The sequence below is a fragment of the Lithobates pipiens genome, unplaced genomic scaffold (genome assembly GCF_037356315.1).
Source record: "Lithobates pipiens isolate NorthernLeopardFrog02 unplaced genomic scaffold, aLitPip1_a1.2 Scaffold_13, whole genome shotgun sequence".
Lineage (NCBI taxonomy): Eukaryota > Metazoa > Chordata > Amphibia > Anura > Ranidae > Lithobates > Lithobates pipiens.
The window spans coordinates 527693781-527711293 of record NW_027507718.1 but is presented as its reverse complement, the minus strand read 5'-3'; the positions used below and the strand labels follow the sequence as shown (position 1 = coordinate 527711293).

Genomic DNA, 17513 nt, shown 5'->3' with positions numbered 1-17513 from the left:
CTGTCTATGGCACATGCGCCGTAGATAGCGGTGCCCATCTTCGGGCAGATATCTCCTAAACCATATAGGTTTGGGAGATATTTCTTGGACCTACAGGTAAGCCTTAATCTAGGCTTACCTGTAGGTCAAAGTGGTTTGTAAGGGTTTAAAACCACTTTAATTCTAGTGTGCAAATCTATTATATTTAAGCAGAGTTTGTGGCATTAATCCAGCATATATTTCTTGATATAGTATGTAAATTTTTCTTTTCACCATTGTTTTATCACTTAGCTCTACACTTATTTATTTGTCACTGATTTAGGGGTTTTCTTGTATTCTTAAACAAGAAGTGCTGGCTGCTCTACTGATTGATTTTTTTAATTTTTTTGGACATTCATATCCTCTCTAGTGCAGCGTTTTGCTGTTTTTTTTTTTATCTATATACATACACTTGTCTGCTAGCCCATATCCAAGCTCCTGATCAGTCAACTGATGTTGGCCCTATAAAGGGTGATAGCTGGGGATCTGATTTCGTTGAATGGCCCCCTAGTTTGTCTCCATGGCTCAAAAGATGTCACATTTATTTATCTTTCGCAAGGTGTACAGGACCCCAGTACAACTAGATAAATGGGGAAGGCGAGATTCCCCTTGTGCCCGAAATTTCAGCTACAGGTGGGCACTCTGAGCCATCTGCTCTGGAAATGCCCCAAATTGGTATGGTATTGGCATGTTAAGCTTAACAATGTTAATCTTCAACTACCGGGGGACTCAATTACATACCTATTGGAGGTCTGGTGGAGGAAATGTACCCTCCCTCTACTTATATCACTTTATTTATATACTTTGCTTTATCTGGCCAGAAAATTGATTGCACGATTTTGGCTCTCACCAAGAGCTCCCACATCTGCTCAGTGATTACAACAGGTGAATACAATACTTGTCAGGGAAAAGATTGCATATCAACGTAGGAATGTACCGGGTAAATTTACCAAAGTCTGGCAGGAGTGGTTGGAGAACCCGGAGGTAGCCCCTTCTCAACTTGTTCTTATTAGATTACCCCAGGTATAGGTAAGGAAAATGGGAGAGCACTAGCTTCAGCTATATGGACGAGTATGGGATCTTTTGCTCAAGCAAGATACTTTTTTAGATTAATAAATGGTAGACCACTTTGTGAGCTGTATGTTTTCAGTTCTGAGTTAGTTTAACATTGATTATTATGTCTGATACTACACTTATTGTGCAGTTGAGTTACCCTACTTCAATGTATAAAACTTGTACCCAATTTTTGGGTATGCTCTACCCGTTATAATGTTTTGCATCTTATTTCACTTTATGCACAATAAAAATATATATTTTTTAAATCAGAAAAAAAATAAAAAAGTTCATGTGCTTGTAAAGGCAGGCGTCCCAATATTTTTGGTTTAGTGTACACTTAAGAATTCCAGGTCTGAATATTTGTACATTGGTCCAGCTCACCTGTGCCACCCCAGAAATTTTGAAAGTTCCCTTTAATACCACATGTTACTACTTACATAAATAAAGACTCAAACGTGGAGCCAAAGCCATAGATGTTGAAGTAACAGCCAAGGGGTAAACTCTTCAATAGAAGAACCAATGTCTCCTGGAGGGATGATAGGAAAACACAAACACACATTAGGTTTATAATATACCATATAACCATGAGGCAGGTCACCAATACTCTTAGTAGTAGATGAATGTTAAGTAGAAATCCATTTAGAAGTCTATTTCAAATCACTGCCATCTGGGGCTTACTAAAAAAGTGTACCCCATCCATTCAGTCCTGGTGACAGCTGTTTTACCAGATGGCAAGGGATGGAAAATCTGCAACAGGAACACAGAAATAAGTTGACAGGGATTCCAGCCTTCCGTTACAAAAAAAATTTAAGTTGGAGTTCCCCAAAGGTCCCTTTCACATTGAGCAGACTCCATTTTGACCAGGGGGGCTCTGTCCATAGATCTGCTGAGCAGAGCGGATATTGACAGAGCCCGCTCTGCTCTATGGAAAGCCAAGAGTAAAATAGACTTCGCTGTCGGATCTTTTTTTAGCAGATCAAAAAGGAAAGCATAGTGATTTCCATAGGGGAAACTTGACCTTCCAATCAGGTGTGCCAGAAAGACAGACCTGATCATGTGAAAAAGTGGCCCAAGAGTTCAAGGGTCCATCTCACTCATCCAGACTTTGTTGCATACTGAGATACAGACCTGGAACCACCAGGACTCATACTTCTCCACAAAGGTGGTCTTTATGACAGGACTAAACTACAACCAGAGCAGGGAGGGTTCTTGCCATAATGTGTAAAGATGTACAAAGGCAAACCTACTTTCAAGTTAGTCATATCACCGAGGGCCCTCTCTCATTGCTCCATTACCATCTTCTCGTTTTCCCCATTTCTAGTCCATTGTCTTTACCATTGGGCATGTGCTCATTAATTTGTGCACATTTGCTGGATTTAAATCCGTCAGGCACCATGACTACTGTAAGATCTCAGGATTGTACACTGCATATACGCAGCAGTTTTTATTGGACATAGACATTTGCCCTTGTGTACCCCCCTGCAATGATTCCCAAGCACGTTCTCCTTAGCGTTACAAAAGGCGCAGTACACTGATCTTAGCGCTCTGTATGCGCATTGGGGCGTTCGGCTCAGAGTTCATTGGACAGTCCATACTGCCAGACCGGTCTACGACATATATGAACTCTACACACTTTGACTGTTCCTGAGTCTTGGGAAAGCTGGGGTAGAAATTCAACATGGCGACAGGATACGCCATAAAAGAACCTTTTTTTTTTCCATAGAGTGGAAAGATTTTTTTTTTATTAAATTCTCACTTCCCAACCTGGTAAGAAAAAGGGTGGGGGGGGGGGGGAATTGTCACAAAGACAGGCAAGTAGAAGAAAACCACACAACTCTAATTTACAAAAAATAAATAAAAAAAAACTACATTTTTTAGTAGAGTCTGCATACGCATTGGAGAGATTTTCCATCATGTCCTTCCTGTCTTAGCTGGAAGTTGTTGGAAAGCTCCCAATGAGAACACAGGTGGGAATAGAACCTTCTCCACTCTATACGAACAAAAATACATTTTTGGTTGGAGTTTTATTCAAAGTTCAATGAATGTCAATGCATTCCAGGTGCATCAAAACAAAGATTTCATAGTCCTAGATTTTTCTTCAGAAAGCAGCCACAGCCAGGAGTAGGAAAGCCTGTCCCCTGCCAGCATGCTCCAGAGAAAGACCCTTGCCCTGTGCATGGAAAGAGTGCCCTGACATGCCCACTGTCACGTCAGAACAAGAGCTTCTCAACCAAAACCCATAGTCCCTGCTGAATGAAAAGCTCTGATGATGAACAAGCAGGCTGTGTTGTACCTCTGCAGAGAGACCACAGCTTCCAAAGGGCAAGGGTTCTTTGCACCATGCAAACTGGAGACAGGCTTTTCTAAGGAAAACCAATTAAGACTTTGCACACCTTTTGTTTTGATGCGCCTGGGTTGATATAGACGGATTGTTCAGTTGGGCTTTATTGTAATGCATTTGTACGAGAGTGGAAGGGTTCCAATGGAAAACTGAATGATTGAAGCTCAATATGCGACATTAGCATGCTATAAAACTCTGGTCCAAAACAGATCAACTGACCTTCTGCAGCATCTGGAAGACCAGACTCCAGAGTGACGCTGGGCCTATTCACTTCATTGTAGTAGACCAGAATTTCTACATCTCGATCAAATTTATGGCCTTCAGCCAATGACACCTATGGGAGGTATGGAAAAATGCATTTTCACACCGAACAATTCACAAGGGAGTACAACATACAAACACACCAAAGTAGAGGCTCTTGCCAGGACCGTTTAAGGCAGGGCAAAAGGGGCAGCTGCCCTGGGCCCCATCATTGTAGTGGGGCCCAAAGCAGCTGCCTCATACTTGCCAACTATCCCAGTTTAAATTCCCTTATCCCTTGAAGATTTAGTCCTGTGCTGTGTCCCGATATCTCAGTGTAAACTTCTGCTGCTTCTGCCCAGCTTTGCCCTATTGCCATTGATAGGGAACTCCCAGAAGTTAGGGGATTCCAATAACATGTTGACTGCTGAACCACATTATAAAAGATGTATTTAATATTCAAGCCTATGGTTTTAGCCATAGGCAGGGGAGCAAGCATATACAGTACATGGTGAAGTCATTGCTCTAGCTGAGGCTGGGAGCCTTAAAACATTTATACAATTCTAAAAGGGGGTGGAGGTCTTGTGAGTCTTCTTTGAAGGTCTGATCAAGTTGTAATTGTATTTATATTCACAAAGGGATGGTCACTTCGCACCTAGGTGTCACTTCCAGATTCTCTGGGAAAATGCCCCCTCACAGCTGGAGGTGTGAATGGCATTTGGACACTATCAAGACAGCTATAAAAACACATCCTGTGTATTTGAAACAAATACATTTGCTTAAAGCGGAGGTCCACCCTAAAGTGGACCTTCCGCTAATCGGAACCCTCCCCCCCCTCCGGCGCCACAATTGGCACCTTTCAGGGGGGAGGGGGGTGCAGGTACCTGTACAGTACAGGTATCTGCACCCACTTCTGGGATGGCTCTCTGCGGAAAGGGGGAACCGGGAAATGAAGCCGAAAGGCTCCACTTCCTGATTCCCATACCCAAGATGGCGGCGGCAGCACCCGAGAGACGATCGAGAGATCGGCTTCGGGTGCCGACATCGCGGGCGCGCTGGACAGGTAAGTGTCACTATTTTAAAAGTCAGCAGCTGCAGTATTTGTAGCTGCTGGCTTTTAAAAAAAAAAAAAAAACGCAGACTCCCGGCGGACTCCCGCTTTAATCAGAATACATGTTTTTGATAATCATGACAAAATTGTTTATAAATAAATGGCGATTCCATTTACCCGCTCAATCCCATCTTTTGGTCAAATTAAAAATTGACCACATAACTAACAAAACATAAGTTAACAGCACTAAACCAAACAATTCACATAGTGGTTGTGGACAGTTGGGTTCTTGACTATTCAGTATAGAGATTCTTTTGGTGACAGTTAAAGCTGTGTAGGGCCTAACTAGATGTGAATATTAATTGTCAAGATAATGGGGAAGATGGAAAAAACAAAGTCTCATAAAACATACAAAACCTAACACAAATGGCATTTTAAATAAAAGCAGATACAACTACAATTCTTATCAATCGCTCCAACATCTCTCTAACTGCCTAATCTTAGTTGAAATATATATTTTTCTAGTTCATATTCCTCCTAATTTATGTACACAATTTACTTCTGCAGAAAAAAGAACTCATTTTGCTTTTTGAAGGCTAAACAAAAATGTAAAAATACAAAAAAAAAAAAAAATGACAAAAATAAAAATTACACGTTGATCTAACAATGTATGAAGAACGCCAAGTCTTTTGTTGATTCCTCCGCTGTAACTTTGACAGCTAGTCTATAAGACTCCACTGCAACACCTTAAGAACGCATACAATGTTCATACATAATCTTCTTTTCTTCAGGACTATCGCAGTCCACATGACAAGAAACTTCCGGTAGGTGTGCAGATCTTTTTGCGTTTTTGATTTTCTCTTTAGACAGCTGACATGATAAGTATCAAAGTTCTTCAGACATCTACAAAGCTTTTGAAAGCACTCTTTTCCATCAATGCTGTTTGTGGTTGATGTCATAAAGCCATGAAATCAGGGAGGAAATTTATGAAGATGGCGTCACTCAGATTGTTAGTCCAACATTTCATCATTAACAAAAATGCCCATAAAGCCGTTGAGTTTTTTTTACTGCTGAAGTAAATCTATGTTCTAGAAGCAAATACGATCTAGAAAAAAAGAAAAACGTAAACCATTATCATTCAGTATAAAATATTATTCAACTGTCATTTAATCTAGACTATCCTGAATTCAATGAAACATTTATCATGAACAATAGGCTTCTCAGAGGGGGGCTGCTATCATATACAGTGGTGTGAAAAAGTGCTTGCCCCCTTCCTCATTTCCTGTTCCTTTGCATGTTTGTCACACTTAAGTGTTTCGGAACATCAAACCAATTTAAACAATAGTCAAGGACAACACAAGTAAACACAAAATGCAATTTGTAAATGAAGGTGTTTATTATTAAAGGTGAAAAAAAATCCAAACCATCATGGCCCTGTGTGAAAAAGTGATTGCCCCCCTAGTTAAAACATACTATAACTGTGGTTGTCCACACCTGAGTTCAATTTCTCTAGCCACACCCAGGCCTGATTATTGCCACACCTGTTCACAATCAAGGCATCACTTAAATAGGAGCTGCTTGACACAGTAAGGTCCACCAGAAGATCCTTAAAAGCTACACATCATGCCGAGACCCAAAGAAATTCAGGAACAATTGAGAAAGAAAGTAATTGAGATCTATCAGTCTGGAAAGGGTTATAAAGCCATTTCCAAAGCTTTGGGAATCCAGCGAACCACAGTGAGAGCCATTATCCACAAATGGCGAAGACATGGAACAGTGGTGAACCTTCCCAGGAGTGGCCGGCCGCCCAAAATTACCCCAAGAGCGCAGCGACGACTCATCCAAGAGGTCACAAAAGACCCCACAACAACGTCCAAGGAACTGCAGGCCTCACTTGCCTCAGTTAAGGTCAGCGTTCATGCCTCCACCATCAGGAAAAGACTGGGCAAAAATGGCCTGCATGGCAGAGTTCCAAGGAGAAAACCACTGCTGAGCAAAAAGAACATCAAAGCTCGTCTCAATTTCTCCACAACACGTCTTGATGATCCCCAAGACTTTTGGGACAACATTCTGTGGACCGATGAGACAAAAGTGGAACTCTTTGGAAGGTGTGTGTCCAAGTATATCTGGCGTAGAAGGAACACTGCATTTCATAAAAAGAACATTATACCAACAGTAAAATATGGTGGTTGTAGTGTGATGGTCTGGGGCTGTTTTGCTGCTTCAGGACCTGGAAGACTTGCCGTGATAAAAGGAACTATGAATTCTGCTGTCTACCAAGAGATCCTGAAGGAGAATGTCCGACCATCTGTTCGTGTACTCAAGCTGAAACGAACTTGGGTTCTGCAGCAGGACAATGATCCTAAACACACCAGCAAGTCCACCACCGAATGGCTGAAGAAAAACAAAATGAAGACTTTGGAGTGGCCTAGCCAAAGTCCTGACCTGAATCCTATTGAGATGCTGTGGTATGACCTTAAAAAGGCCGTTCATGCTCGAAAACCCTCTAATGTAACTGAATTAGGACAATTCTGCAAAGATGAGTGGGCCAAAATTCCTCCAGGACGCTGTAAAAGCCTCATTGCACGTTATCGCAAACACTTGGTTGCAGTTGTTGCTGCTAAGGGTGGCCCAACCAGTTATTAGGTTTAGGGGGCAATCACTTTTTCACACAGGGCCATGATGGTTTGGATTTTTTTTCACCTTTAATAATAAACACCTTCCTTTACAAATTGCATTTTGTGTTTACTTGTGTTGTCCTTGACTATTGTTTAAATTGGTTTGATGTTCCGAAACACTTAAGTGTGACAAACATGCAAAGGAACAGGAAATGAGGAAGGGGGCAAACACTTTTTCACACCACTGTACATCTTAGATCAGTGATCCTACAGGAACGTAGACAAGAGAGCACAGAATACAGAATTTACAAGAATGACAGGGGTATAGTGCAGTACTGGGGTTCAGGGTTCACAGGAAGTCAGTTTCACAAGATACAGTTGATATACAAGGGTTCTAAGGCAGGAAGGATACCTAATGGTACTATCTAGGAGGGGAACACAGCATGTCCGCACATGCAAAAATGGTGAGGGCCCTTGAAAGGGCCAAGGCGCAGAGTCTAAGGAACTGCCTTGTCTTTTCCAGAGCTCTTAAAGTGGTTGTAAACCCTTACAAACCACTTTGACCTACAGGTAAGCCTAGATTAAGGCTTACCTGTAGGTCCAAGCAATATCTCCTAAACCTATATGGTTTAGGAGATATTTGCCCGAAAACGGGCACCGCTGTCTACGGCGCATGCGCCGTAGACAGCGACGCGCAGGCGCACTGAGCGCGGCATTTCCAAGAATGGAGCTGCCGCGCGTGTCGACTCCCGTGCGCATGCGCGGGAGTGACATCGTCACGGCTTCGCCGAATGACAGCGGCGGAGCTACGAGACGCCACCAGCAAGATGGATGCGGCGGACTACAGGGGACTTCGCTGGCTCCTGTGTCAGGTAAGTGACACATAATGGGCTACTATGTGATGCATAGTAGTCCATTATGCTTTGCCTTTGCAGGGAATGAAAGAGGAAGTAAACCCATCAGGGTTTACTTCCTCTTTAATGGTAGAGATGGGTTGTGCTGCAAACAGTTCCCCGGTTGTGGCCCTCTTACTCACCCAGGTTTGTGCCTGGACACACACACAGACATTGGGGACAGATACACAAAGACACATAAGACGGCTAGAAATGAGTAGCCATGCAAACAGTCACACAGGAATCTATAAGTGAAGTTGCATGGTGTCACCGAACAGGAAACTAGCTTAAAATAGACTTGGAGACACAAAGGCAGACTTGCTTGGGACATTATTATTCAAAGCCTAAGGCAATCTGCTTCAGCTTGAAAAGGCAGTACTGGCTGGGCAAGTAGCTAATTCAATTAACAGCACGTCTAATCTCAACCGCAGACCTTATAAGTTAAAGCATTGGAACTATATGCCAATAGTAATACATCACACACATAGGTTGGACTTAATGGACTTCTCAACCTCACCTACTATGTAATGCCAGCATACCTACTGATCTTTGGGAATAGAGGGGACAGATCTATAGAAAAGCAAAAGATCTGTGACAGGTCTGATTCAAAATCTTAATAATACCCAAGTAATGTTAACACTCAATGTAGTAATACTGACATATATGTAGTAATAATACATTAATTATTTTTTTATTTTATTTTTTATTTTTTTTGTCATCATAGTTGTTTAAACTAGAGCAGCAATTATTCAATTCAATCTTAATGAAAAAAATTTCATCATAAAATAATATACAAAAACTATATAAGGCTCAGTTCCCACTGTTGCGACTTAAAGTTGCAGAAACTTTGAAACTACCTTGATGCGACTCTGATCTAGAGACTGTGGAGATGAATCAAAGTCACACTCCAGACTCTCTGAATTACGTGACTTTGGGGGTCACTATAGTGGAAACGTAGTCTAAGACAGGAGACGCTTAATTATCTAGGCCAGGGGTGCCAAACTCAATTTCATTGTGGGCCCCATCAGCATTATGATTGTCCTCAAAAGGGCCGGTTGTATCTGTACGATTAGATGTCCAACACATCCCCTCCCCTTACATTAGATGTCAAGAGCCACCCCACCATAAGAAGTTGAGTCCCCTACTCTCCCTAACATCACAGTGCAACCCTTTTCCTTATGCTACTGCTGGGAAGAAGCTGCATGCATTGCTTGAAAGCAGAAAGTACAGGGTCTGAAGGAGGACCAGAGGAGGGCTGGAGCTCTCCTGCAGCTGCAGGAGAGGTGCGAGGGCCACATGAAATGGCCTGGAGGGCCGGATTCAGCCCGTGGGCCTTGTTTGACACCTGTGATCTAGGGCATTGAAACTCTTTAAATTTCAAAACTCATATACGTCAGATCATACCACAACAAAAAAAGATTTAACACTTCATACTGTAAATAAGAACAAGAAACTGGGCAGTATAGACTCAGATGGCTGCACCAATATTTAGCTAGTGGGGGGAGTGAAACCCATAAATGTTTACATATGAAAATAAAAAACACTTTAGGCCTCTTTCACATGGGACGGATCAGTAATGATCTGCCCCGTGATGATCCGCTCGCTCAGTGGGGATCGCTCCGTTGTCCCCGCTGAGCCGGCGGCGGACAGGGCGGTCTCCGCACACTGTGCAGGGACCGCCCTGTCAGCTCTCCGCTCTCCTCTATGGGGATCGGATGAGCACGGACCGTCTGTCCGTGTTCATCCGATCCGCTCTGCAGACGGATAGAAAAATAGGATTTTCCTCCGTCTGCAGAATCGGACAGTTGCGGAGGCGGACAATAGCGGGTGTCTGCGGATGCTCATCCGCAGACACCCGCTATCCCATAGGGATGAATGTATGCCCGTATTTCATCCGCAAACGGATGGATGAAATACGGACATACCATCCGCATGTGTGAAAGGGGCCTTAGAACAATACTTCCATTGTTGCATTGTCTTTGAAGGCTGTGGTCTCCTGTTCTGAAGACCTTAAATAAATCAACTCAGGACATAGAACTAATCTGAGGAATAAGCATCAACATTTTAGTAACAAAACACATTATATTTTCCTCCTAAAAATAAAACAAACATTAGAGATATTTAACATTTTCTTTCTTAGATATTTTACCAGTGCACTTTTTCTAATACCCCAAAAAAAAATTGTTTGACGTCAAACTAAATGTTACCACGTGGATTTTATGTATGGTATACCATTACTATATAAAAAAAACTATTATTCACCATGGTTAAAAATGAGCAGCTCAAAAAACTGATTTTTTTTTTTTTATAAGTTCCCCTTTGTCGACAGTTATACATCACCATACTGAGCATATTGGAAAACTTCTTCAAAAACAGTCTATGGAAACAAAGATTACCATTAATACACACAAACATGTAAATAAACATTATTAGGAGGTATTTAACCTTTAGGCAATATTATATTTCACACTAATTGTGTTGAACACTTGGGCCTCTGACCATTGACAGTGTAGCGGTTTCCATTACGCTGTTCCAGTGTGGTGATTCCACATCACATTCACTTTTGGTAACTATTAAAGGCATGTATGGCTTACCTATATGTAGATCCTGGAGGTGCTGATATGAGGAGGAAGGCACCAACCTTGGATTAGAAGCTGGTTTAGTAGCACATCTAAGGAGTTTAGTAATACATATTTTAAGACAATAATAAGAAACATATATTACCAGGAAGAAACCCATGACATAGAGGAGGACAGTTCCAATAGAATACAGAATATCAGAAAGCTATTTACCGAAATTACCAAAAAGATTGTTAAACCAGCCCTTGATACTATTAGAAATACCATCAAGCATGGATTTAGGCCTTCTCCTTAAGGCTGCCACAGCTTCTTTTACCTTATTGATGTGATCAGTTATATTAATACTATAGTCAGGTATATACGTACAGTAAGTGTCATTAATTAATGCACATACTCCTCCTTGTTCAGCTAACAAGTAATCGAGGGCCATTCTATTTTGTAGGGCCACTATTCGAAGCTGTTTTTGTTCTTTATTTAGCAGGATAACAGTTTCGGTCGTTTCATTCACTATTTTTTTCCATTATTCGTGCCAGTCTCCTTATCATTTGTATAGCTCTGGCTGGGCCATACATGGGAAGTATTATAGCTGCTAATCTATCACCTTCACTAATATCAACATGGTCTGGTACATATCCATCTTCCCAGACTCCATCAGTCCCTTTAAGGAGATGATTGCTGACAGGTACTTCTCTATGTTTTCTAGAGTGCCTTTGGGAGCTTCCTGTTGGGAGGTGCTTAAAATAGCTTACTTGTGGAAGTACATATCCTAAATAACAGGTGCCTTGAAAGTATTTAGGGATAAATCGGTAAGCATTATTTCCTCATATAAAGAATAAGTTTAAGGGGAGTATGGTGCACTCATAGTATTTTAGCATTAAATGGGCCTGGAATACAATATCTTTCTGAGTCTGATTATCACTTATATTCAGACATTGAAGACGATCATATATGTTTACTTTGACATTACCATTTTCCATCCATGCCTCCATGGGCTCATTCATACAAGTCCAATTAACAGTGTAATTTATTTCTTCTTGATTGATTTTCACACACTGGCAGTTAGATGGTGTGTTAGTACAATTCTTCAATTTATATTGACATTTGCTATGCCCTAGTTGATACACAGTAGTATTTTTATCAGGAATTACGATTGTTTTTTTTGTTTACCTCTAATTGTGATGGTAGTATTACTCCCCGGTACAAATGTACTCTCGTCTGTTCTCCTATAGCAGTATTTCCCTTTACCTGGATATTGGAGTGTTAATCTATACTGTTCAATAGAAAAATTGGCTTTACATACATCTCTAATACTAATGTTAAACTCACTAGTCTCATTATCCCAGTAAAATGGAGTTGTAGTCAGCAGATAGCCTTGCTTACCATGCTCTAGCTGTGCCCCACAAATCCAACAGTTGGTCTCGTTTAGCATGAAGGCAGTTACATTAAGTAAGGAGAAATAATGATTTTGATCAACATGTAAAGCAGAGATTAGTGTTGTAAAAAAAACATGAGAGTAATACCACCTTCATTCTGCAGGTTCTGTGACCTTTTTGCAATGGCAAGCGTGTATCCAGGATTGGAGTTTCACTGCTGTGTGTGTCACTAGTTGTACCTGAAATGGGCTTTTGTATCTGGGTTCAAGCCCTTTTCGTATATGTTTCTTTACCACCACCCAATCTCCTGGGTTTAGAGGTATACTGCTGCCCGGCCATAGTAAATGCAAAATAATGCTGACACTCTATGGTAATAGGAACAGAAAAATATGCATTAGCCAAATCAATAACAAATCATGTACCAACCGGTATACAGTTGGTTGTCCTGGTTCACTTTTTTTTTTTTTTTTTTTTTTTTTTTTTTAACTGGAAATAGAGGAGTATTTGCAGGTGAAGTACATTTGGCAACTACATCCTTTTCCAGATATCGGTCAAGTTGCAATTGTATCCCTTCTATTTGTTGTGGATTCAGGGGATACTGGGGCTTACGTGGAAGGTGAGCTCCTTCCTTTAGTTTGACATGTACAGGTGTCACATTCAACAATCCAACATCATACCTGTCAATTGCCCATAGAGTTTCAGGTACTTGACTCAAGCCAGGAATGTCAGCTGTATCTACACATTTAGCTAGTAGTATGGCAGCAGAAGCTTGATTTAACACCTCATCAGATAGGGGGGGTTGTTACTTTAATTCCATCAGGTGTATACTGAATGCAGGCCTGTATTTGTGACAACACATCCGACCCTAGAAGATTCTCAGGAGTAGATGAGGACACTAAGAGACTAGTAATGATCTCTGTTTGGTTTCCTAATTTCAGTTTAACAGGTTTGGTTTCTTGAAGTGGGCATGGAACTCCTCCCAGTCCAATTCCATTAATTATTTTTCCTGACAGTATACTAGAAGGTATATTTTCTGCTTTTAGAACCGTTTTGGCCGCCCCAGAATCCACCAAACAGTCAAAATTAACATGTGGAAAATTAGAAAAAGTAAGGGGTACAGAAGCATCTTGACTGTTATTACCTTTGAGAGAAACATCAGCATACATAATTTTCTCAAAAGCTTTATTAGACACTGGTTGGCCTTCTTGTCAATATCTACCCAGGTTAGAGGACTCCCTTTGTTCTAGTTCAGGTTCATTTTGAGGTTTAGCTTGATCATTCTTGCAAGGTCTGGCACAATGGACCTTTTTCCGACATCTGTAACACATCACATTAGGGGGATCATGTTTTCGTGACTTAAAATGTTTTGTATTTTTTTTTTTTATGACCACTATTTTCAGGTACAAATTTACCATTAGGACCTACATACATTACTCTCTGTGGTCTGGCTTTCTCTTTATCCTCTATATCTCGTTCTATGTTTCTAGCCAAATTCATTATAGAAAAGGACCCCATTGTCCTCCATTCTGGTCTTATCATCTTTATTCTGTCACTCACTTTTTTGTTAAACCCACTCATCAAAGCACTTCTAAGGATACCATCAATCAATTCCTCATTTGCATTCTGACAACCTGCAGCAACTTGCTCACTCATCCTTTGAAAGAACATATCACATGTCTCATTCGCACCCTGGGTTGTTTGTAATAGACCAGCCCAATCACCTCCCTTGTTTTTAAACTTTAATCATCAGTAAAAGCCTCTCTTTACGTCATTAATCTTTTTAACATTTTATCAATTTTATTAAGTGTATTGGGTGTGGCTCCAATGACCACATTATTAGCCACCCAGCAAGTATTTAAATTAACGATTTTTAGCTCACAGTTTATAGATTACCTTTTCTTTTAGAAATAAGCAAATATAATATTTTTACGTTTGTTTCTTTCATATTAAATTTACCACAGTGCAAAATGACTTTACAATTTTAAGTCAATATTTACCCAAATTATATAGATCAAATTGTTCACGATTTTAAGTCAGAAATAAAAATTTTAGTCTCTATAATTTTAATACATTTTTACACTTTACTGACAAAATATTTTTCTTGCTTCTAAATGTGTCAGTGACTTGTTACCTGGAATTGCCCTTGTGGCAATGTCCCGTCACTTTAAAACATACATCACAAACATCAAAACAAATCATCTTACCACCCATATTCATACTGTGTTACTATTATTTCATATTCATCAGTCCCTAACCTCAAGGAGCTTACAATCCTAAGGTCCTTAACTCACATTCATACATACACTAGAGACAATTTAGACAGTATACAATTAACCTACCAGTATTTCCCCGGAGTATGGGAAGAGACTGGAGTACCCGGAGGAAACCCATGCAGGCACAGGGAGAACATGCAAACTCCATGTAGGTAAAGTTGTGGTTTGAATCAACTGTTTTGCTGATACAGAACTTTGGGCATGTTAATACAACTAACATGACATAACAATCCATGGATCTCACACACATATATACAACAAACATAACTCTCACACTTAACCAACTACACCCTGTAGACAAAAATATTATGCAGGACAATAAGTTTCTTTCATTTCCTCTTTTTTTTTTTTTTTTGTGGTACAAAACCCCTGTGTGCTTTTGTTCCATTCCTTGAGGGACTCAGCCACTCCTGTTCCCAAGGTGAATCTTTGGCAATCTAGAAGAAGCTCTCGGTGGGATCACACAGACCCCAATCTGGGGTGTACTCGGTGGTACAATTCCCCATCTCACACGGTGGTGAGACTTCCTCAAGAATTCATTTATTATTAAATCCAATGGTCACACAGACACAATTTTACTTAATAATAGCAGGAACTGTATATCTGGCCCCCAATCCTGGCCAAGGATCTGTACCAGACTATACACTGTAGGGGGGGGGGGTGTTAGTCACAGAAGCTGCTAAAAAAAAAAAAGAAGGAAGATGTAACAACACACTCCTTTCTAAAAAGGAAACAGTCCACTTATATGCAAGATACATGGCAGCACATCTGACAGGCACACAACTGAATAGGGTCACACAGACAGATTAAAACAGTTCCTTTAGACAAGCCACTCATGCAGGACACACAGCATCACATATTCCAACAAATGGGGCAGTACGGTAACAAAAACATGTCAATAGGAGAAAATTCTAGAGTATAGAATCTGATAGTTCTGCTTCCCTAAAGACTTCCACGTCAGTTTATAGGCACTGTGCAGAATAGGAGAGATAGTACATCTGCTCATGGTGTAGTTTTATGGAGAACTACGCAGCCGCGAAACGAAAAATTGAATTTCATTCAAAACTGGTACTACGGTTTCAAGCGGCGCTGTTTTTTTAAGCAGGCCATCACCCTCAGCAATAAACCAGGGCCTCACCACACATAGTACCTTATCAGCCACAGCCTATGAATGATCCCTTGAGTCCGAAGACCAGATTCTTGACCTGGCTGGTCACCCAGACGCAGGAAACGCAAAAATCCTAGCTAAGCACACATTGCACCTGAAATAGGGCAAGTCATTCACACAGAACACACACTTGCAAGGACAGTAATAAGTACAGATAGTATGGAAAGTAAAAAGAAACATAACAAAATTCACCAGTCAAGGTTTTTGGAAAGAGTACTTCTACATGACACCGACTTACAGAAATAGGCACAGCACAAGGGGAAGTCGCAGTAAGCAAAAAGTTAGCTTACCTTTACCAGCAGAAGTGAATTCCCAGCTTGTGCTGCTCCATTTCTTTGCGATGTCTGTAGAGTTTCTTTTCCAGCATTCGAAGGACCAATTGATAGGGAACTCCCAGAAGTTAGGGGATTCCAATAACATGTTGACTGCTGAACCACATTATAAAAGATGTATTTAATATTCAAGCCTATGGTTTTAGCCATAGGCAGGGGAGCAAGCATATACAGTACATGGTGAAGTCATTGCTCTAGCTGAGGCTGGGAGCCTTAAAACATTTATACAAATCTAAAAAGGGGTGGAGGTCTTGTGAGTCTTCTTTGAAGGTCTGATCAAGTTGTAATTGTATTTATATTCACAAAGGGATGGTCACTTCGCACCTAGGTGTCACTTCCAGATTCTCTGGGAAAATGCCCCCTCACAGCTGGAGGTGTGAATGGCATTTGGACACTATCAAGACAGCTATAAAAACACATCCTGTGTATTTGAAACAAATACACTTGCTTAATCAGAATACATGTTTTTGATAATCATGACAAAATTGTTTATAAATAAATGGCGATTCCATTTACCCGCTCACCATGTACAGATGAATTACCTGTGGACCCTGTGTTTACATGTAAATAACCTGTATTGATATGTAAAAAGTAGCTGCAATAATATGCAAATAGTCATGGACCGTGACATTGATATGTAAATAGAGGCGGCATTTATATGTATATCATGTCCCCCTGAGGTCACATCCACCATTACTTCTGCTGAATGCTACCCACTGGTGAGGTAAAGGGGCACGCTTGAAAGTCCTGCCTACAACTGGTCAATAAGCCGAACATCAGCCTGTTTTGCAAAGGCAGGCAGTGAGGCGATGATGTGCTGTGACCTTTAGCAACCAATCAGTGAGCAGTAATGCTGTGCAGTAACCGCTAACAACCAATTAGTGAGTGGTATAGATGTTCAGTAACCTCTAGCAATCAGTGAGCAGTATTGATTGGTACAGTAATCTCTAGCAACCAAACAAGCAGAAGTCATGTGCTGTAACCTCTAGAAAATAACAGTGACCCATAATGTGTGCTGTAACCTCTAGCAGCCAGTCAGTGAGCACTAATGATACACTGTAACCTCTGGCAACCAATCCCAAATGCTGCCTGATCTGATTCAGTAAACTGAATTTGAGTCTAGCTGCTATTTATTGTATGTCTCAAAGCATGTGGAGGGCAAAATTGCATGGAAGAGGGCCCCCGCCCGCCAAGAAAATGTTTGCCCAGGGTCCAGTCAATATTAAAGACGGCCCTGACTCTTGCAGTGATGGATTCCCCAAGGAGCAACTCGATGCAATTGGTTCTCTTACATATCCTGTGGCTACCTCTGGATCCAACAGCTCACCAAATCTCTGACAATCAGGCCCCAGCCTCCAGGGTCTTTTTATCTTTTAATGCAGTTTGCAAACTTGGAGGATTTAGGGGTTGTAATATTCTATTTTTTTTTTTACAGTAGAAATGATATTTCAATCATTCATATTGATGAGGAAAGTTCCAAGAAAGTCCATTCAGTTCTTGTGTAAAAACTCAAATTGATTTATTTAGCAAACTTTTACAAGAATATCAAAGTATAGAATGTCATTCATGTA

The 17513-nt window shown here is 40.8% G+C and overlaps 1 protein-coding gene across 1 annotated transcript in view; it reads right to left on the bottom strand.

Moving 5' to 3' along the window:
• The window catches only part of LOC143975948 (von Willebrand factor A domain-containing protein 5A-like), an 86608-nt gene that overhangs the window by 36614 nt on the left and 32481 nt on the right, over positions 1-17513 (bottom strand). The window contains exons 6-8 of the mRNA XM_077478477.1: positions 3635-3749; positions 2605-2780; positions 1512-1600 (exon numbers count right to left, since the gene is read on the bottom strand). Of these exons, the coding sequence (XP_077334603.1) occupies positions 1512-1600; positions 2605-2780; positions 3635-3749 (380 nt within the window). The remainder of the gene's footprint in view (positions 1-1511; positions 1601-2604; positions 2781-3634; positions 3750-17513) is intronic.